This window comes from Giraffa tippelskirchi, chromosome 7 (genome assembly GCF_054371585.1).
Source record: "Giraffa tippelskirchi isolate mGirTip1 chromosome 7, T2T-mGirTip1v1.2.pri, whole genome shotgun sequence".
Lineage (NCBI taxonomy): Eukaryota > Metazoa > Chordata > Mammalia > Artiodactyla > Giraffidae > Giraffa > Giraffa tippelskirchi.
Window position 1 is genome coordinate 141,294,953 of NC_137281.1, and position 20,986 is coordinate 141,315,938.

The 20,986-nt window shown below is 50.7% G+C and overlaps 1 protein-coding gene and 1 long non-coding RNA gene across 4 annotated transcripts in view; one reads left to right on the forward strand and one right to left on the reverse strand.

Moving 5' to 3' along the window:
* Positions 1-472: 472 nt before the first annotated feature.
* Positions 473-15,713, reverse strand: LOC145514775 (uncharacterized). The gene is made up of 5 exons (XR_014060450.1): positions 15,447-15,713; positions 5,607-5,953; positions 4,929-5,171; positions 1,622-1,722; positions 473-579 (listed from the first exon to the last, which is right to left on the reverse strand). It is a non-coding gene; the product is annotated as an uncharacterized LOC145514775 (long non-coding RNA).
* The window catches only part of GALNT16 (polypeptide N-acetylgalactosaminyltransferase 16), a 101,977-nt gene continuing 93,031 nt past the window's right edge, over positions 12,041-20,986 (forward strand). Inside the window, exons 1-2 of one of the 3 annotated variants that reach the window (XM_081513536.1) lie at positions 12,041-12,392; positions 15,295-15,585. In XM_081513536.1, coding sequence (XP_081369662.1) covers positions 15,409-15,585 — 177 coding nt within the window. In that variant the 5' untranslated portion in view covers positions 12,041-12,392; positions 15,295-15,408. Of the gene's footprint in view, positions 12,393-14,389; positions 14,614-14,809; positions 14,943-15,294; positions 15,586-20,986 lie in introns of those variants that run through there. The other 2 variants (XM_081513535.1, XM_081513537.1) reach the window with 2 other exon arrangements.

Consider the following 20,986-nt stretch of genomic DNA (forward strand, 5'->3'; position numbering starts at 1 on the left):
AGTCCTAGTTCACACTTTCTGGGTGTTCCCTCCTCTAAGGCAGTGGTACTTGCTGCCTTAGAAGGTCACTGTCTGACTGAGTGGAGATAGTTAATCTCATATCCTCCAGACTGAACTCAAGGCATTTGCCCTCCTTGCAATTTCCTTATTTGCTTTTAATTCTTGAATTTTTCTCTCTTGCCTGATGGGTAGCCTGTTGCCTTTCTGCCAGCATAAGCTTCAAGAGTTGCTGAGTTTACAGTCAGCATTATTATCAACGTGATGTGTGGTCCAGATATTCCCGAGTTGTAGAGGCTACTTACACTCTACATCTTCTTCCCAAAGATATCCCTTTTCAGGCTGCAACAAGCTGGGGCAGAGTTGGGATTCTGACTGCTCAGACCACCAGGGTATCTATTAATAAAGTCCTGGAAAAGAATCCAAAATTTGAGCTGGTGGGGGTGAAAAGAAATAAGAGATTGAGACATGGGCAGTTTTAAAGAAGGTACATTTATTTGGTTGGTGGGGGAGGATGGGAGCATAGTCCATGGACTTACCTTTACATTTTGCTTCTTGTGGCTCAGCTGGTAAAGAATCCGCCTGCAATGGGGGAGACCTGGGTTCAATCCCTGGGTTGGGAAGATCCCCTGGAGAAGGGAAAGGCTACCCACTCAAGTATTCTGGCCTGGAGAATTCCATGGACTATACAGTCCATGGGGTCGCAAAGAGTCGGACACGACTGAGCGACTTTCACTTCACTTCAAACTCAATTGTATAGTGTATTGGAGGATCAAGAGGCCTTGGTGATAGTGTCTGGTTCTGGCCATCAGCTGTGTATCTTTGGACCAATCGCTTAACTTTTTTGGATTCCTTTCTGTACCTATAAAACTAGGAGTTTGAATTAGATGTGCCGTAAGGGGCCTACTAGCATAGCATTCTGTAATACATCCCACTGTTGTTTTATGTGGCACTTTCCCGTGGGTGCTGTGTACCTTCTGCTTTGTTTCACATTCTCATCCCACCCCAGCCCTAGGAATGGAGGCTGTGCATGAAGGGAAGCGGGGTGAGGAAGGCAGGATGCCACAGAGTGTCCTCCCAGCCCTGTTGACTAGGGCCAAGCCCGCTCCCTCCATCTGGAGCTCCACCTGGGGTCAAAACACTCTTCTCACCAGAGATGTACTGTGTGTGGCCTTAGGGAACTCACATTTCTATTCAGTTCACTATTTGACAGTAAAGAAGAGAAATCTTTATCTTAACCTACATTGCCAGTGCCATAAGGGTTAATAAGAAATCAGCATGGAGTAGAAATGAGGCATCTTTGCCAAGTGTTGTAAATGGGAGGATGTTGGGGAGGAAAAAAAGAAGGTTTCTCATTTAAAGATCGGAGATGTTGAGGCTGTGCGATAGAGAGAGAATTGAATAGAACTGGGCACTTGGAAAGGAAAACATTAAATTAGTAAGTTAATATTCTCTTTTTTTATGCTGTCAGGACTACCTAAGAAAATTTGAGGGGTCCACTGTGTTAACACATTGTTCTCCATCAGTGCATCCTAAGACATAATTAACTGCCAGGGAGACTTGAGAAGTCTCTAGGGCCTGCCTTTCTATAACCCTGACCCGCGTGGGCCTTTGTCCTGCTTACCTTTCTGGCCACCAGCGAGACAGACACATGCAAAATGTAAAGATTGTATTTTATAAGCTACCAAGAGACATTTTCTCCTCTGTGTATCCATTCTCTGTGACCTGGCAAAAGATACATATTCCAGTCCATCATTGTCCTTAGTTTCAGTCCCAAAGAGGTTATGGTGTATTGGCTCTGTGTTGCATAAATTTCTTTGTACCAAGTATGCTAAACTTGAAGCTCTTTTCACAATAATCACTTCGATGTAGACATGACTCCTCCTTTTTCTACCATATTGAGGTCATTTTGTTGTTGTTCTGGATCAACGACCAGATTGCCAAAAAGGAGGCTAAAGTATATATATCTCTCCCCTCTCCTAAAATGTAGACATCTTTTGTTATATCTCGGGCTTCCCTGATAGCTCAGTTGGTAAAGAATCTGCCTGCAATGCGGGAGACCCTGGTTTGATTCTGGGTCAGAAGATCCACTGGAGAAGGGATAGGCTACCCACTCCAGTGTTCTGGCCTGGAGAATTCCATGGACAGTGCGTGGGGCTGCAGAGAGTCGGACATGACTGAGCGACTCTCACTTCACTTCGTTGTATCTCATAGCGCCAACTGGAGCCCCAGTCGGTTGGCTCAGTTCCTTTCTAATCAAGATCTGTATGTTTGGCCCTGGAGGTTTGGTCAGCCTGAGCTGTAGCCCATATGGCTTCCTCTGAGTTCTTGGATACCATGAGCAAGACTAAAGTTGGCTCCGAAAAGGAACAGAAGATGACTTGGGGTTAGTTTTTCTTTTTTAAATGTTATACAAGTGCAGAGAGTTGGCTGCCATCCCCCTCTCAAACCATCAGCAGAGCTTGACCTTGGCCAAGATTTTGCCTCATCCTCTCGGCATTTTAGCATCGAGTTGCGTTTCAGCCGTGGAATGCTTAACCAAAAGCACATGCTCTCGTGGTAGCTTCCAAAGAGCAAGTTTTTGCAGAAAGTCCACATCATGTTGTTTTCTCAAAACAACTGTTTTCTCTGAACCACCAACCCAATAAACCCCCAAATGGTGATTCTTTGGTTTATTTGTACACAAGGGCTGAAATTTCTTCTGCTGTTAATAATACTTTATTGGAGTGCAATATAGTGAAAATACAATAAAGCATCATACAAATCTTACAGGTACAGCTCGGTGAATTTTGACGAATGTATATATATACACCCATGTCATTAGGGGGCTTCCCTGGTGGCTCAGTGGTAAAAAATCCACCTATCAATGCAGGAGACATGCATATGGATTCGATCCCTAAGCTGAGGAGATTCCCTGGAGAAGGAAATGTCAACCCACTCCAGTATTCCTGCCTGGGAAATCCCATGAACAGAGAGGAGCCTGGCGGGCTATAGTCCCTGGGGTCAAACATAGCGACTAATTCATGTAATCATGAAGGGCTGGAGTTTTTTTGTATTACATAAAACATACATCCCAATGATGTACAGTTTGGGGTTGGGAGGTTGTGCATTCAGGTAGCTGAGCAGATTACTGTAACACAGCAAATCCAGGTCAAAATGTGATGACATTTGGTGGTCTGAGTCCAGGCAGTTTTTTCTTTGTCACTCCCAGGGGAACTGGGTACTGCGAAGCTTCATCATGTTTGTTTTTAACAAGTTACTTTTAAAAAGAAATAATAAGTGCACATAGGACAAAATTTGTTTTTAAATGTATAATGAAAAAGGAAGCTCCTCCCCAGTCCTTTCCCTTCCTGACAGTAACCACTGTTACTATTACTTGTGCGTTGTGCATCCTTCAGAGAGGAGCAGAAATGGAATGTGAATGTGTGTGGGTTTCTTTTTAAGTCTTAGGTTTCTTCTTTGCTAAGTAAGAATTTCTCTGCCCTTCTCCTCATACTCTAAGCTCTCGTCTCTAGGCTCTAGTCTAGGGCATTTGTGTAGAAATCTGGGTCCTGCAGCCTCAGTAGAACTAACCCTATTTGTCTTACACTATACAAAGTTCATACTCTGGATCTGTCATCTGGCTCCAAAGTCCATGTTTCTCATAGGATTGGCCATGAGTTGATAAGTGTCTAGGCTGGGTTTTTTTACATTAGGCTTTCTACTTCTGTTAATATATATTTAAAATTTTCTGTAATAAAATTTTTTTAAAATGCCTTATTTCTTCAGCAGTAGCTCCTGCAACACACTTATCTGCTTAGGTTTTGGGTTTGTTTTAAAGTAATGTTTCACTGCAACCTAACAGGAAACTGTAGATGGATCTCTAGGCAGTCCCCCTCACCCCATCTTCCTCCAACTGCCACGACCACCCAAATCAACGTTTAAAATTCTAAAGTTACACCCATGAACCAGGATGATTATTCACCTTCAAAAGCCATCCTTCTTTGTAAACATAGGGCTGACCTCAAATTTATTTTGAAAAGCCAACTCCTCTGGCAAGCACAATTTGGTGTGATTTGTACACTAAGTTCCTCAAGAATGTAAATCTCATGCAGAACAGAGGACTTATATTCAGCCTTGAAAAGTATTTTACACAATATATGGGCTCAAGAGCCAGGGACGGAAGAACCGGTCAGACCCACCCTCTCAGCTGGGGAGAAAACAAAGGCTGCATGGATGGCTTTCCTTGGCCACTACTCCTAGCCACTTCTAATTTTGTACCCCTCTGTGCCAGGTAGATGAGGATCAGATCATCTCCAGGTCAGAGCTTCCCAAAAGATGCACAGGTTTTTCCCATTCAAGTCCCATATGGTTTCCCTAGGGCCATTTTATCCTTGATGTCCTTTCACATTCTCTGCTTTGTCTTGCTGTAATCCAATCCACCCAAGGCCTCTCCAGTCATCATTAAGTATATTCCCACGGGTCAGGGAGCTCTCTTGGAGCATCCCTTTAGAGCAGCTGTCACATTTGAGCAGCATCTGCTTTCCAACCAGCTTGAAGACAGAATGAAGGACGTGGTCGAGTCTTTCCCAGTGGAAAGGAGATGACACCGGTAACCTTCAGGACTGCCATCAGGATGCTGCGCATTGAGCGGCCCTGCAACTCGCATGTGCAAGCGAAGGCTGGTGATTCCCAGAAGGGGCAAGCGGGTCTTCAGCCCTGTGGCCCATGCAGGGTCCTAAGGCTGGAATGGTTCCCTGAGCCTCTGGCTCCAGCTCTTTCTGGGCAGGGAAACAGAATGAGGCAAAATGCCTGGTGTGTTTTTAAATAGATTCGGCTCGCTGCAGCCAACAAGCCCGACAGCTCTGGGAGGTGAGTGACCCTTCCTGAGAGATTTCTGTTGCGCCATTCCTCTGCCTCCACCCCCGCCCCTCCTGCTTCTCCCTTCTGACCTCACTCCCTCGCTCTCTGGATGGTTTCTCTTCAGGCCTTTCTGGTTTTCATATTTATTACACTTTTGTTGGTTTTCCCTCTCTGCCTTTTCTTTCCCCGAGGCTACTTTTCCTCACGCCCTGTATCTTCTCATCTCTTGGAGTCTGTTTCTGTCCGTCTCCCCGAGTGCGTCTCCATCTGCTGCTCCTTGTCTGTCTCCGCGTCTCAATTGTCCTCCTGCCCTCACCCGGGCTTTACTGACCCTGGAAAGAAAGAAGGCAGGCTTGGAAGAACCTACCTTGAGCAATCCCACGTGGCGGGGCAGGTAGCAGCCTTCATCTTGGGAAACGGACCTTAGCCGTGGCAGCTGTTCCTGGGCAGAGTGGCAGTGCAGTAGGCAAGCCGGAAGAGGAGGGGGAGGAGATGGACAGGAGGGGTGGACGGCCCAGCCCCCACTGAAGGTGACAGAAAAGGAGGTGGAAGAGGAAGGCCGGGTGGGTGCCATGGGGAGGAGCTGGGGTGCCGGGGTGGGAAGCCAGGGACGTGGACCACAGCCCAGCTCTGCCCAGCAGAGGCGGGCAGTGTGGGGAGAAGGTGGCGCCTTAGAGACCCTTTCTCGCAACTCATCTCTGGCCCTTTTGTTCTTTTTCTTTCATGTTTCTGTCTTCATGTTGTATTAGCAGCAGAAAACACTATACCACAAAAGGCCGTCTGTCTTTGAAAGGGAATGGCCAGATCTGGAGGATTGAAGGCTGGATGCACTTCCCTCTCTGCTGAATTCGTAGGTCCCTCTGCCTCTGTCTGGCTGCTGGAGTCATCAGGGCTGGCCCTTGAATGGAGGTCCTGTACCAGCTCTGACAGCCCAGCCGGGGCGCCACCAGCAAGGGCAGCCGGCAGCACTGTGTGTCCACAGACCCCCTCCAGGCGCCGGGGGAGCTGGGCTGTTGGCCAGCGAGGGCTTGGGCTGAGGGGCAGCTTCCAGAGGCTGACGCCAGCCCCACCAGGGGCTCCTCCTCCCTGGCCAGGAGCTGAGCTGCAGAAGGGCCTGTGGTAGAAGAAAGAGAAAGGAAAACTCTTGCTAAAAAAAAAGTTCTACGCTGAAGAGGTGATGAATGCGTGTGGCAAAACATCCCAAAGGTATAAAACAATGAATATACGGTGAAATCTCCCGCTCCCGTTCACCTCAAGGTCCCCTCCTCAGAGGTATCCCTGGATGTAACAATCTCTTGCACATTCTTCCAATATCTCCTTTTTATATCTCTATATCCTGGAAAATTTCAGATTCTTCAGGCAATGGAACATCTGCAATTGTTCGGATGCCTATGTATACATGTAATATGTGCCAGGGGACCCAGTGATAATAAAGAAAATTGCATCTCAGTTCATTGCCAATAATTCTTGCTGGGGCACAGAATGGTTTTAAAAAATTAAAATAAGTAAACAGAATAATAAGATTCTAGCACTAGAAAGGACCTGCTGAGTCTTATTGTACGAAACCCCTCGTTTTAAACATGAGAAAGAAGTTCAGGTAAGTGACTTTTCCAGGGTCACCAAGCTGGCTTATGGCAAACTAGGACTAAAACCCCAGCTCCTCGCCTCCTAATCATTCCAAGTGTCCAAGAACATACTAGATGCTCTGTCTGTAGGTAAGGGCCTTTGGAAATACGTGATGAAATGGAAAGAAAGACAAATGATTGGACGTGGGTTTAGAAATTTCCTTTGGAGGCAAATATAGTAATTCAGTAATTCTAGGAAAGATCTGAAGTCGAAGACCTGAAAAATAGGATGTGTGCACACACACACACACACACACACACACACACACACACACAAGCAGAGGCACTGGCAGAAGACAGAAGATGAACGCCTGTAAAGTCTATTGTCTGTCTTTCCTGCCAAGCCCAGCAGAGACTGTGAGACGTGGCATGACCCCCTGCTCTGCTGAAGAAGCTGCACCCCTCGGATCCACTGTCGCTGGGCTGGAGGCAGAGGCAGGCATTTTTGGTTGGGCAGGAGGCAAAAATCACTTCAGACTAGAGTAAGAGGACCATCTGTGCAGGAACCCGGGGTCAGGGATGCCAAGTGAGAGAGGAAGCTGGGCCTGGCCAGGCCATCATGGAGCCCTGCCCCCACTGGCTCCATGAGTACTGGCAGCTCCAACGGTTTATAACCACCTACCAGGCCGGAACACCAAGATTTATGTACTGACAAAATAACATCATAAGTTAAAAAAATTCTCTCTGCTTTGACATCAGCTCCAGATACTGTGAACAATTTCAGTGTCCAAGCCAGATTGATGGGCCCTTTGATGGCTTCAGAGGGTGGCTTCAGTGAGCGGGGACATGTATGACTATAAACATTGGCTGTAAAAACCCTCAATTGCTTTGAAATGGTAAATTTCCAGGCAATGTGGATCTGATGTCATATGCCTCCTGCATTAACAGCTTTTTCTTCCTGTTCAATTATTTTGGCTGCTAAGGGAGTGGAAATTACACTTCAAAATATATCGACGGGTATTTTCAGCCTGCTGAAAGCTTCAAAATATATACCAATCCTGGGAACATTCCCTTAATTTCCACTTCCCAGTTCTCAAGGAAAATGGAGGTTTCAATTATAGGCACCATTAGATGGAAGGAAATGCAGGACTAAGGTCTCTTTTCAATTCAGATGCTCTCTGGTCTTATCACTGACCTGTTTTTGAGCCAAATTTTGTTCCAGACCTAGGTGGTCTGGAATTTTGTTCCAGACCTAGGTCCGTCCTAACATGTACCAAATGATGAGGTCCTTGACAAAAAGATGAGTATTTCTAAGAACCTGGGTCCAGGGCCTTGAAACAGGGCATCCGACATGGGGAAAAGCTAATTCTGTCTCTTTGTCTTCACACAAGGGATCCATAGGTCCTGATTTCTGGTGCACATGCCATCTCCCCCATGCCATCTCCTAGGTGCTGGGTACACAGGCAGCCTCCCAGTTATGTTTTTGCCCCGGTGGTGTTATAGTTTTCTCTGCCTAATTGACCTCTTCCGCTCTTCTCCTGAGCACTAGATCTGGATTTAAAACTCCCTTCCTGAGTGGAACTCAACAGAGAACTCAAGTTCAGTAGAACATGTCTCCTAAATCTGCTCCTCCTCCTGTGTTCTCCATTTCAGTCAGTGGTTACCTTAAACCAAAGCACTTGTCTCCTATGCAAGAAATGGACATGTTATCCTCAAATCGTTTCTCTCACCTCCACCTCTAACTGGCCACCAAACCCTTTGAGTCTACCTTCCTTCTGTTCTGCTCCAGTGTTTCTGCCCTAATCCAGGCCCCATCCATTGCTTGCTTGGACTATTGCAATGTCATTGTGATCCCCTGCCACTGATCTTCAGCCTCGTCACTAAAACTAATAACTGATCATGTCATTCCCTATTACGAAATCTTGGGTGGTTCTTCATGGCTTTCCAGAATAAGCCCAAACTACTTACAAAAGCACACAAGACACCTATTAGCTGGCCCATCTGTCTCTCTAACCTGGTTACCATCACCACCCACTCCCCCATACACACTAAACGACTGACCACTATCTTCCCCACCTGCTTATCCTTTAAAAGACTCAGCTCTCAGATGACTTCTTCCATATGATGAAGGCCCCTTTGTGCTTGTATAGAGTCTATTATACCACGTGGTGACCATTTGTGCCTATTGCCCTATTATCGCTGACGGGGCTCCTCAGGAGCTGGAATCAGCTTTTGTTCATGTTTGTATTCCTGGAACCTAGAAGTGCTTGGCATGGTAGGTGTTCAAGAAGGAAAGGGAAGGGACTTCACTGGTGATCCAGTGGCTAAAAAGACTCCACACTCGCAATGCAGGAGGCCTGGGTTCGATCCCCAGTCGGGAAACTAGATCCCACATGTTGCAACTAAGAATTCGCATGTGCCACAACTAAAGACCTGGCACAGCCAAATAAATAAATACCATTTTTAAATTGAAAAAAACAGAAAGACTGGAAATACCACCCTAATGGGCAAACAGGCATTCGTTTACTATTTGAGTGGTCTAGGTGACATTTTAATAGGACAGAATGGGGAATAGCAGCAGCCTGCCACCCTAGATATTTATTCATTCATTTACTCATTGCACAGATACTGAGTGAGAGCTGCCACCATGCCCAACTCTGTGCTAGACACTGGAAATACACAAAAGAAGACTGCCAGGCCCTGCTCAGAGGAACTCTCATTCAAAGGCAAGAGATAGGCATGTAACAGGCAGTGGCCTGACGTTTGGGGCCATCTGGTCCGCTCTGAGGACCTGTGCCACTCAGCTCCACAGAGGCTGAGGAGGAGGGGACAGGGCAAAGGAGACAGGCAGTGAGATGTGGAGGTCACGGAGGGCTTGCAAAGGGCTTTGCCTCTGGGACCAATCCTGCTGACCAGCTGGCTTTATTTATGCATTTCTCCTTTGAAGGAATTCCTTGCTGTTAAGAAAAAGCCTTTGACACTTTCTAATTAGCCCTCAGACTCTGCAATCTTATTATTCCCAAATGTAGCAGCTGGGTCATCTCATGATCAGTAATAATGTTTGTAGTTCCTGCAGTTCTTCACCAAAATCAAGGTCATTTCTCCCCTGACTTCTGGTGGGACCATAGAGGATTTTCTCACTCCGTCATCTGGGGCAGTGGGGCTTAGTGCCTGGCCCTGTGGTTGGGGGGCAGACAGCTGCTGCTGCAGAAGCCCTGTGAGGAACCTGGGTTACTCACTACACCAGCCCACACCGACCCAGGTGGATCACACCATTTCTCCTTCACCATCTCTCAGGCCCTCGATTTAACAGAAAAGTGCCGAGTAGCCTCCTCCCCATCTTCTTCCCCTCTTTCTTCCACAAACAAATATTCAACAAGCATGCAATGTACACCAACGACTGGGGAGACAAGTGAACAAAACATACAAGAACTCCTGCCCTCAGGGAGCTTTCACTCCAGTGGCAGAAACTGATATAAAAAGCCATGTTCTCAGTCAACTAGAATGTACTTTATGCTCAGTCGTGTCCGACTCTTTGCGACCCCATGGACTGAAGCCCACCAGGCTCCCCTGTCCATGGAATTCTCCAGGCAAGAATACTGGAGTGGGTTGCCATTTCCTTCTCCAGTCAAATAGAATGATGACCGATAAAGAGCTCTTTGAGAACTTCCTTGGTGGTCCAGTGGTTGAGAGACCACCTATCAAAGCAGGGTTTGATCCTTGATCCAGAAAGAGTCTACATGCTGCAGAGCATCTAGGCCCATGAGCTGCAAGTACTGAAGCCGGCGCACCTAGAGCCCACCCTCCACAACAAGAGGGGCCATCGCAATGAGAAGCCCACGCACTGAAACTAGAGAGTGGTCCCTGCTCCCTGCAATTAGAGAAAGCCCATGTGGAGAAGGGAAGGCCCAGTGCAGCCCAAACTAAAAAAATAAAAATAATTAAAAAAAAAAACACTTCTAGTTCCTTCAAAGAGCCAAGTCTCCTCCTTGATCTATAATGGCTTGTAGACACCTAACTTGATAAATAACCTTTCTTCAGACAAGCTGGTACGTTAACTGGGGACAGCGGGCAGTGGATAGTGTCTGTGCTGCCTGATGGCTGGGTGACTTCTACCGGCCTCAGTCTCTCCACCTGTGAGATGGAGAGCTTCGAGCCTTCCTCACAGGGTCATCGAGAGCATTCTGAGGTCATGTATCGGCACAGTGCCTGTTTCACGGTAGCATGCCTTCTGTTCACCTTCCCTGCCTCCTCTTTCCTGCTTAGAGCAGACGTGGGAGTCTAGTCAGTTTCCTGATACACCCACCTCCTGGGCCCCTGCTGCAGCTGCAGGTAGGGCAAGAGGCTTCTGAGGTGACCCAGAGTCTCTAGGGTAATAGCTGTGCTGGCAAGAATGGACACCTGCAGAGGCTGGGGCCCCACTCTGCCTCTCCCCTCCCCTCCACCCAGCATGCGGAGCAGAGGACCTGGAAGAGGCAGCCATGTACCCATGGGGCAGGACAGTCATCCTTGTCGGGCCTTGAAGAGGCCTGCCTGGGATCTGTTCTTTGCAGCCCTGGTGAGCAGTCCCCTGCCTGTGCCTGGCAGGCCCTTCCAGACTCCCCTCACCCTGGCAGCCAGCAGCAGGGCCTGTGAGATGGGCCTTCAGAGGACCAGTGGTTACCAAGCACTGGGTGTTACTTGCTTCATCTCATCCTACCTTTCCCAACAATGCTACATGTTAAGGGCTGTCACTGCCCCACTTTCCAGTTGAGGAAACCATGGCTAAGAGAGGGAGTAAGAATTTGCCCAAATCACTCTCACATGTGACGGGACCAGCACTCGAATTCTAACTCCAGAGCTAGGGTCTCACACTGACCTATATTCTTTCTGCCCTCTGTTACCCACCCCCCAAATCCACGCGTCAAACTCACAGGGGTACACAGTTCCCTGGGACCTCTTGGAATGCCAGGACCATGCAGCACTTTGCCCAGCTTACGTGAGTACTGGCTTCAGCACTTTTAAAGAGAAGGGGACAGGGTCCAAGAGGGATGTCACATGAGAGACAATGCCCAAGGAACTGCAAGTCCAAAATGGCACAGCTTGAGTCCAGAATGGAAGACCTGGAGGTCATCTCTCTACATTCCTTCTTTTCCAGAAAAGTAAATGGAGGCCCAGAGCGGGAAGTGAGGTCCCTGCACACAGAACTTTTGACCACCTGCAGACTCCCCAGTGGCCTCAGAAGCCGGACACTAGTGCCGAGACACTGGTATGGAAAATGGGACTGAACCCAGCCCCTCCGCCCACCTGTTGTGTGACTCTCTGCATTTGAGAGCTTCCCTGAGCCACCTGCAGGTTTCAGGGGCTTTAGAGATGTCTGTGAGATCCCGGCCCGGCAGCTGGCACCTGCTAGGAACTCAACAAACTGTAGCTATTATTATCATCGTTGTTGGTTTCAAAGTTCACTGATGTTAGGCACCACTAAGTCTCTTAGGTGTTGCTTTGCTTCTACAGTTCTGCCGGAGTCATTCCCAGCTAGGCCCAGAGCGGGAACAATGCTCACAGTCAGCTCTGAACACTGAAATCCATCTCAGGGAGGGCTGAGCCTCAGCTCTGCATCTATTTGGGATTAGAATCTGGAAGGATGACCATGTTCTGTAGCCACGGTGGCAGCTGTGAGTTCCCAACTCTTCCAGTGTGCCTGTGACTAACAACTCATCACTTAGCCTCTGTCTATATCAAATTTCTGGCGGTCAAATGAACGTGATAATCACTTGCCCCCTTAGCTCCACCCCCCACCCCCAAGGGAAGTTTCTTGTGCTTATTTTTTTTTTCTTGTGCTTATTTTTAAAGAGGGGCTGCCTGTGAAGCCTAACACCCCCCAGAGAGGCTACGCTCCTATGGTTTTTGTTTGTTTGTTTTTTCTTTTTTGGTGAGGAGTGAGTGGGGACCAACCTAGACAGCATATTAAAAGCAGAGACTTTACTTTGCCAACAAAGGTCCCTCTAGGTAAGGCTATAGTTTTTCCAGTAGTCATGTATGGATGTGAGAGTTGGACTATAAAGAAAGCTGAGTGCCGAAGAATTGATGCTTTTGAACTGTGGTGTTGGAGAAGACTCTTGAGAGCCCCTTGGACTGCAAGCAGATCCAACCAGTCCATCCTAAAGATCAGTCCTGAGTGTTTGGAAGGACTGATGCTGAAGCTGAAACTCCAATACTGTGGTCACCTGATGAGAAAAGCTGACTCATTTGAAAAGACCCTGATCCTGGGAAAGATTGAAGGCGGGAGGAGAAGGGGACGACAGAGGATGAGATGGTTGGATGGCATCACCAACTCAATGGGCATGAGTTTGAGCAAACTCCGGGAGTTGGTAATGGACAGGGAGGCCTGGCATGCTGCAGTCCATAGGGTTGCAAAGAGTCGGACATGACTGAGCAACTAAACTGAACTGGAGTAGGGAAGTTTCTCTTTGGGACAGAGTTACCAGGCAGTGACAATTTGGGGCAGATGTATAACATCCTCCCCACTGAGCCCTGGGGAATAAGGGGTGAGATTTGCAGAAATTCTGCCAAATTCCACATCCGTCTTCCCTCCCTCTCCTCATGGAGCCCTCCTGCTGGATCCATCAGAAACCCATCAGCCTGATTTCGGTTTGGCCTGATCCAGCTTCATCCCCCATGCTGAGGGGTGCTGATGGGATGTCTTTGGATTCCACACCCTCTCATCCGGTTCTTCATGACCGAAGACAATTAGACATGCAAAGACCAGGCTGATGAAGGGAGCAGCCTATAGCAACAGAGGGCCATTCTCTGAGTCTTCCCATCTGGCTGACCTGAGAGCCTATATGGAGGTGGGGACACCAGGATGGCAGTTCCCTTACATTTTCTCATTGTCTGGAGATGCCTGTGGGGCCTGATTCCTAAGGAGCGAGGTCCAGAGAGAACATCAACCCTGGATCTGCCCCACGATTCCTGCAGAAAACAGAGAGTGGCTGGATAGTGGTTTTCTTGGTCTGTGGAAATGAATCCTGGTCCCTGCTGCAGTCTAATTAAACTCTCCAGGCAAGGAGAGCAAGGCTGGCAGGTATCCCCCACACCTTCTCCTATTGCTCCTGTTACCATCTCCTCCTGCCTCAGATTCCCTGCTACGCTTACAGAGCTCTTGGTGAGATCCTTTTATGCACATGATCCTTCTTAGGGTCACATTCTTGGTAGGGTCATTTTTGGATTTGTCCTCGTGGTGAGACTTCAGAGTGAGGAAAGGATATTGCCGTTCTAACGATGACTTTTCTGCAGCCAGAAAACTCACTCAGGTTTTCTTCCTTCAACTGACTTCACTCCAATGGAAATGTATGGCGCGTCTACTACATGCACATTTCAGTCCTGCTGCTGGAGAAACAGGGAAGGAGGGGTGCTGATGGAGGTGGTAGGGGAAAGCATGAGCTGTGACCTCACCATCCGCCTGATTCCCGAGGCAGCTTCATTTAGTGGCCAGGACCCCAGGTGGTCTTTCAGACCAGCCAGTGTCCAAGACCACCAGCAGGACGCAAACTCCTTGACAACCCTGCCTCTCACATGCAAGGGCCTCCAGGGTCCAGACTCCCTCAGCCTGGCTAACCTCAGCTCCCAGCAAGAACTTTCCAGATCCTGGGGCCCCAGCACTGCCAGGTACCTCTCTTCCTTGAAAACATCAAGTACTTTCATCCTCTGGACCTTTGCTCAGGCTGTCCTCCCCTTTCCTGCTTCTTAAGACTTTATTCTAAGAATTTATCCACTTTCTTTGAGAAGCCTTTCCTTAAGACTGGCTTGCGGTACAGTATTTCTTCCTCTGTGACCTCTGCTTGGTTAGTTAATTTAATATCTATTCCCTGAGTGTCTGTTTCCTGCCTGATCCTGCGCTGGTCTCCTAGAACTAACTTAGCCCACCTACTTTTCTGCTCGGAGTGAGAGTAGCTCACATAGAACCGGGGCAGAATCTCACTGGTTTCTGTGTCCGTGTCTCTCAGCACCGTGTTCTGAACTTTGTTTAAAGCGTCAGACGGAGAGGTGGTTTCTACACTGGGCTCTGCCACTAATTAGTCGTGTGGCCTCGGGCGAATCTTCCAGCCTCTCTGGCCTCCTCTCTTCTTCCTGATGAAACGGTGGTGACGATACCCCAGAATTGTCCAGCGGACGAGGCGGGGTGGAGGGAAGCATCGTGAACGGTGGGAGCCCCAGGCCAACGGAAGAGGTGAGGTGGTTGTACGCACAATCTCCTTTCACTGGCTGCGAAGCCGCGTCTCTTCCCCTTCGCTCTCTTCGAATGTCAAGTGCACCAGCTTCCAATCCCTCTTCGGGGCGGGCCCTCTAGCGGCTCGGCATCCTAGGCTGTGGAGGATCCCGGTGCAAACTCCAGACTCTCCTCGCACCCAGCTGCCCCTTCCCAAGGACTCGCCGAACACACCTTAAAACCCTGTTCAGAGCGCAGCCCATAACTGCAGCTCCGCGGCGCGGGCCCCGGCCGGGGTCGCGCATCTCCAGCCGGTGACTCAGGGCCACTCGGTCCGGGAGTGGGTGGAGGTAGGCGGGATAGACCCGGGCCGCGCGGGGGCAGGCGCCGGGAGCTCGGCCGCGGAGCAATTGGAGTCGAGACTGGCTCTGGCCCGTCGCCATTCCGCCGCGGGCGTCTGCCTCGTCGGGCCTTCCTCCCGCGCCGCTTCGCATCCGCTGCGCTCCTCTCCAGGGGCGCAGCCGCCCGGCAACCCGCCTGGGCTGGAGCGCGGGGCGGGTTCTGCGAGCGAATGAATGGGCGCCCGGGGGAGGCGCGCGCCTGGGGCTGAAGGGCATTAGGACCGTGAGGATCGCTCCGCGCTCCTGTCTCTCTCTATCACCCCCCCCCACCCCCCACCTCTCTCCTTTTTCTGCTCTGCAGAACTGAGCAGCCCCGCGCGAGCGAAAACAAACAGCTGAGGCTGAGAGTGCCCCCCGCCCCGGCCCCGAGAGCACGCCGGCCCGGGCCCCTACTCGGGGCGTCCGCCCGCCCACCATGAGGAAGATCCGCGCCAATGCCATCGCCATTCTGACCGTAGCCTGGATCCTGGGCACTTTCTACTACTTATGGCAGGACAACCGAGCTCACGCAGCATCCTCCGGCGGCCGGGGCGCAAAGAGGGCCGGCGGGAGGCCAGAGCAGCTCCGAGAGGACCGCACCATCCCGCTCATTGTGAGTACGCGCTGCGCGCGGGGTGGGCGGCCGGGGAGCCGCGGCGCGCGTCCTAGCCCCGCGCGGCTGCACAGGGCGCGGGGCCGGGCCGGGGGCTGCGTGCCCGCCCCGCTCCGCCGGCTTTGTATACGTTGGAGCATTCCTGTCCGTTGTTATGGCAACCTCTGTCGGGCTAGCGGGGCCAGGGCGCAAGGATGGAGGGAGGGTGACAGCGGGTGGGGGCTGGGAGAAAGTACTGCAAGTTTGGTGGGCCCGGCGTGCGCGCGCGACTGGGAACGTGGCGGCGCTCTCGGCACTGCGCCGCCGGGCCCGGGGCGCAGGGGCCGAGGGTTGGGGACTAGGGGTTACCGCCGCCTCACCCGTCCGCGAAGGCAGCTGGACCTTGCGCACCGCGAGCGAGCAGTGGGAACAGCACGCTGCTAAGCGCGTAGGGGGCCGTGCTCTCCCCCTCTCCAGCCTCTTGGGGGCAAAGGACGTGGGGTGGGGACGCTGGGTGAGGCACGGTCGCTAGGGGCATGTGCTGGACTTGGAGCCCCCTTCTCAGACCCAGTCAACTTGAACCTGCTTCTTTGGCACTAGGTCTCCTTACTACTATCCCCAGGGTTCTCTGAATCGGGGAAAGGTCTCGTCCTGAAGGCGTCCCTCGCCCCAACACCAGTCCATCACCACGGGTGAACTAGCAGTGTCTGCGGCCAGCCCCGCGACGTCAGTGAGAGCGGCGGGGCATGGCTGGGGCGTCGATGGAGGTGCAGGGGTGCCCTCCGGGCGCTCTGGGGGCCTGGACTGGGGCGTGCCTGTCGCCACCTCCGCCTGGGCCCCGGGTGACAGCTGTGTGTGGCAGGGGCACCTGTTGAGACGGGAGGCTCCAGGACCCGCGAGAGGCGCGCTCGGGCGGGCCGCGTCCTTCGGTTGGGGGCGGATGGTGGGCGAAACCCTCGGGCCTGGGCTGAGGGGCGGAGTGTGGGGCTGAGGGTGGGGGAGTGCAGCAGCGTGGCCGTTCTGAAAGGCCTGGCCTTGGGGAGGGAGGAGCGAGGAGCCCTCCTGGGAGGCGCAGGGTCAGGAGGGCGAAGGCTTGTGCGGAGGAGAATCTGAGGTCTTCGTGCCAAGGCAGCTGAACCCCAGAAAAACGGAGTGTTGTCTGTAGGGAGGTTGTCGTTGTGGAAGGGCTCTCGTGTTCCCATCCTGTCCCAGATTCCGTGTCTTGTTACCTACCAGGAGAGAAGTAGCTATCCCCTGCAAAAGAGCATTTCCAGGCTGTGCCTGAGGAGACCCTGGGGTCCGTGGGGTTTCCCCCAGCCCCACTCCCCCATGCCCAGCTCCCTCTCTGGTCGAACTCTCTGGGACTGCGCCCTGATTAGGTGAAACCTGCTGCTCTGGGCTGAGGGTCCCTGCCACTAGCACACTGTTTCCAAAGCACTTGTGGACGTTTGGACAGACAGGCTGATGAGGCAAAAAGCCTCCTGGGTCAAGATCCCAGAGAGCTGGGATCTGGGTGGACAGATAGATCGGAGTCAGAACTGGGCAAACCAGGAGCGGCCCCTGACCGACCCCCGGGGAGCTTCCACAGCAAGGACTCATCCAAGCTGCCGTGTTCCTGCTCTCCAAGAGGGCCAGCTCTGGCCCTGGGTAGGCGGGGCTGGAGTGGCAGGGGAGACGCAGACTGCCCAAATGTTCAGTCCCTCTCTGTGGTGACGTGATGGGAGGAGGGTCTGAGCTCAAGGAGGAGGGAGAGGGGAGAAAGGAGGGGGAATGGAAGAGAAGAGCAGAGAAGCTAACTGCTGCTTCGAGTTCCAGGCTGGTCTCATCACAGGTGCCTGCACTTCAGAATCCGGGCCAGGCCACTCAGACTGAGAGCCCGGGAGGGTGCCGGGGGCTTGGAGGGTGCTGCTGAAAGTGGGTGGCACTTATTTTGAGGGGGTGGAAATTGGAGGTCATGGGGGCTGCAGTGAACGTCCTCTCCTTGTTCCCGGGCGGTTGGACTTGCTGCAGATTAGAAGAGGGCTGTGAACTGGAAGCTGGGTTTCAAGTATGAAGAAGAAGCGGGGAGCCAGGAATGGAGGTGCGGGAAGAGAGGGAGAGTGGAAGTTCCTGGGAGTGAGCCGCAGAGCCTTCTCCGGCCGCTCTAGGCATAGCCCGCTCGCTCCCTCGCTGTTCTTAGGCTTTAAGCCCAGGATGTTTGTTCCCTGGGCGTTGATCCCCAGTCACACCCTGCCTTCGACACAGCCTTGCATTCCCGTCTTCTGGGGTATTTCACTTCATCGGGATTCTCAGCCATCAGCTTGTCTCTTCATTGAGTGGCAGCTATCACTCAGGGACTGTGCAGGAAGCTTCATGCAACCCCACCTTGATGAGCACAGCAAGACTTAAGAAGTACTGTTAAATGAGTGAAGAAGGATTTCTTCCCATCTCTGGGAACCATCAATGATCCAAGCTTCATATCCCACTAATACTTTATCTCAGCTCCAGCCTGACCCTTAACTAGAGAGCTAGAGAAGCATGTGTTTAGCTTCTCTGGGAGATGAACCCTTTGTTTGGCTTAAAAGGGGCAGGTGCAGCTGAAGATTTGCTTTCTGTCTGAAATCCGTGGTTAACCTCTCACTGGTCTTCTTGCCGTTTCAAAACATGTCCCTGTCTAGTTGGGCCAGAACACGCCACACGTGGATTTTCAGATTCTTAGGGAATGATGCAGCCAGCTCTGCTGACAGAGGCTAAGAAAATTCAGACAGGCGTCATCATCCCTCCCCTGGGGGATCAGAGAGCTGAGCTGGGAAAGGGAGGGTCTGCATAACAGCCTAGGCCAGGAGGCAGCTCTGGCTTCGCAGTGTCTGGGTGATCCGAAGCCAGCCAAGTTGTTTCTGGACCTTGGAGGCACTTGTTTGGCATTGTGGGGTGTCGGCATGGCAACCGGATGGCCCAGATTTCTCAGGGAGGTCCTGATTTTTAATATTCTGTCCTGCTGTCAGCCCATGTGTCATAAATTTTGATGTGCAAAACTGGTTATGGAATCTGTAAAACTAAAGAAAGAGAGATACTGACTTCATCAGTAAATGGCTGCTTGCGATGTGGCAGGGTCTGTGATTTTCTCCATGCTGTGCTTTATGGGCAAGGCAGTGGATTGGAGGATATCCACTTGAACCTACACTGATGCTCGCTAGCTCTGGACAGCAGCCAAGGCAGGAGGTGGAGCAGACACAGCTGGCCTTCAGTCTTCGGGCCTCACAGCCGGGAAGAACATTTGTGATTGGTTTGGTTTTCCATGTGTTAAGTCTCTATTAGGCACGGGGCGGGGGGGGGGGGGCGGGATACTAAGGTGTTACACGGAATTTCACTTTACAGACATATTTTTAAAAGACTGTCCATTGTGGGTATTTTTAGGATAGGTATACTCCTTTGCAAGGTCTCCTATTTGAAACCATGGAAGTTTTAGGCAAGAGTTTTCCCAAGCTGGAGTTTTTTATCCTACCGTTGCGGTACTGCTTAGTGAGCATGGACAAAAACTTGTACCTCTGGACCTTAGTTATTTTGTATGTTAAATTTAAGTGAGGGAATTCCCAGTGGTTAAGATTTTGCGCTTTCCCTACCAAGGGCACAGGTTTGATCCCTGGTCTAGGAACTAAGATCTCACAAGCCCTGCTATGTTTGGGATTTATTTAAATAAATAAATTAGGGTGAAATGATTTGTAAGGTGTGTTGACCCTTGGATAAGTTGATGATAGCTTCATTTCTAGAAGCAGATAAATGGCTTTAAGGGAGTTCTTTTGAACAATGTTGTGAGATTTATGGCTAATTGAGGGGCTACCCCTGTCCGGAGTAGTTCCCCTGGTAACCTTAGAGCCTGCACAGGGATCCCAGCTTACCTAGAAGAATGGAATACAGATGATGACTTTTCCAGCACTGTTCTCTGAGAGCAGAGGCTTCAGTTCAGTCTGGATAGGTTTATATTTTATTTATAATGTGTGCATTTCAGAACTGTGGGAATAATGATTTGCCTAAATGACAGAAAATGATGTTATATTTAATTTGTGTAGGTACCACACAAGAAAGAGGGTGGGGAGGGAGAATCCCCAGTTCCTTTTGCCAAAATGTTTGAATTGAAAGGACCGGATTTCCCCTTATTAGGCTCCCAGCCTGGATCATGTTGAGACCTGTCTGTAGGACCTGGGGACTGCACAGAGGCCACAGGACTGGTAAAGGCCCTGACAGCCCAAGAGTCCTCTTCCTGGGAGACCCGAGTGCCGAAGACACGGGATCCGTTTTAGGGTTCTGCTCATCCTTCAGCTGGCCCTTTATTTCTGTGTTGGGACAGCAGTTCCTGCACCAGCTGCTCTGAGGGTGTTGGGCCTGGCTTTCCTCTTTGGTGACTGTGTCTGTCAGCTCTGTGGGCACAGGAAGCCCTGGGGTCTGGAAGTGCCACTGAAGTGGACGTGGAAGGGCACTGATGGGCCTGGCTGGGCCCCGGGACTGTCTTGCTGTAATGGAAGAAACCCCCCTGGGGTCAGAGGGGAGCCTGGAGCCGAGCAGTTCATTACAGTTACAAGATTGCAGATTTATCCCTGTCAGCTTCTTGAGGAGGCCTGAAACATCTCTCCCCGACCACGTGAACAGGAGGGGCGAAGACACAATGAGGCTAAACTGACAGGAGACCCAAGGAGCAGGGAGCAGAGTTTTGAGACTCAGGTCAGTGATGATTCCACACGAGCAGAAGTTCGGTTCACTAATCAGACTGCGTGCTTGGTCCCATCACAGACGGCATACAGCTTGTTTTGGAACCTGTCTCAGCTTCTCTCCCCTGAACCCTGTGGTCTTTGATCTGCACCTGTTAGCCTCCGTAATCACTGCCACCTCTGTGTTATGTTTCTGGTGGCTGCATTCGTGGGGCACGTCAGTGCTGTGTTAGGTGTTTTGCAGGCCTAAACCTCCTAGAATCCCTTCAGTAACCTAATGAGGTCGGCGCCATTATCATGTCCAGTTAACATATGAGTAAACTGAAGCTTAGAGGGAGCCGATGACTTACCCGTGATCTAGCACCGAGTTAAGTGCTCAGTCTGAAGGTGTGTCTGCCTCTGAGCCCATGCTCTTGTCTTTTCTCTGAAGCATCCTCAGGGCAAGATCCAAGTCTGATACATCAGCATGTCTTTTCTGGAGAGCACCTAGGTATCAACGCCTTGCTTTGCATTCACTCCATAAACATTTGTTGGGGAAAAGAAATGCAAAAACCATACAGAACAAAATGTTAGCAGGAGGAAAAGTAGGATTATGGATAATCTTCCCGTCCAACTTTTGGCTTTCTCCAGCATTTTCTGTAATAAACATCTATTTACGTTATAATGATAAAGCCAATCAAGGTAATTATTTTAAAAATATTCAACGACTGAATAAATCACTCTTGACTCCTTGATTA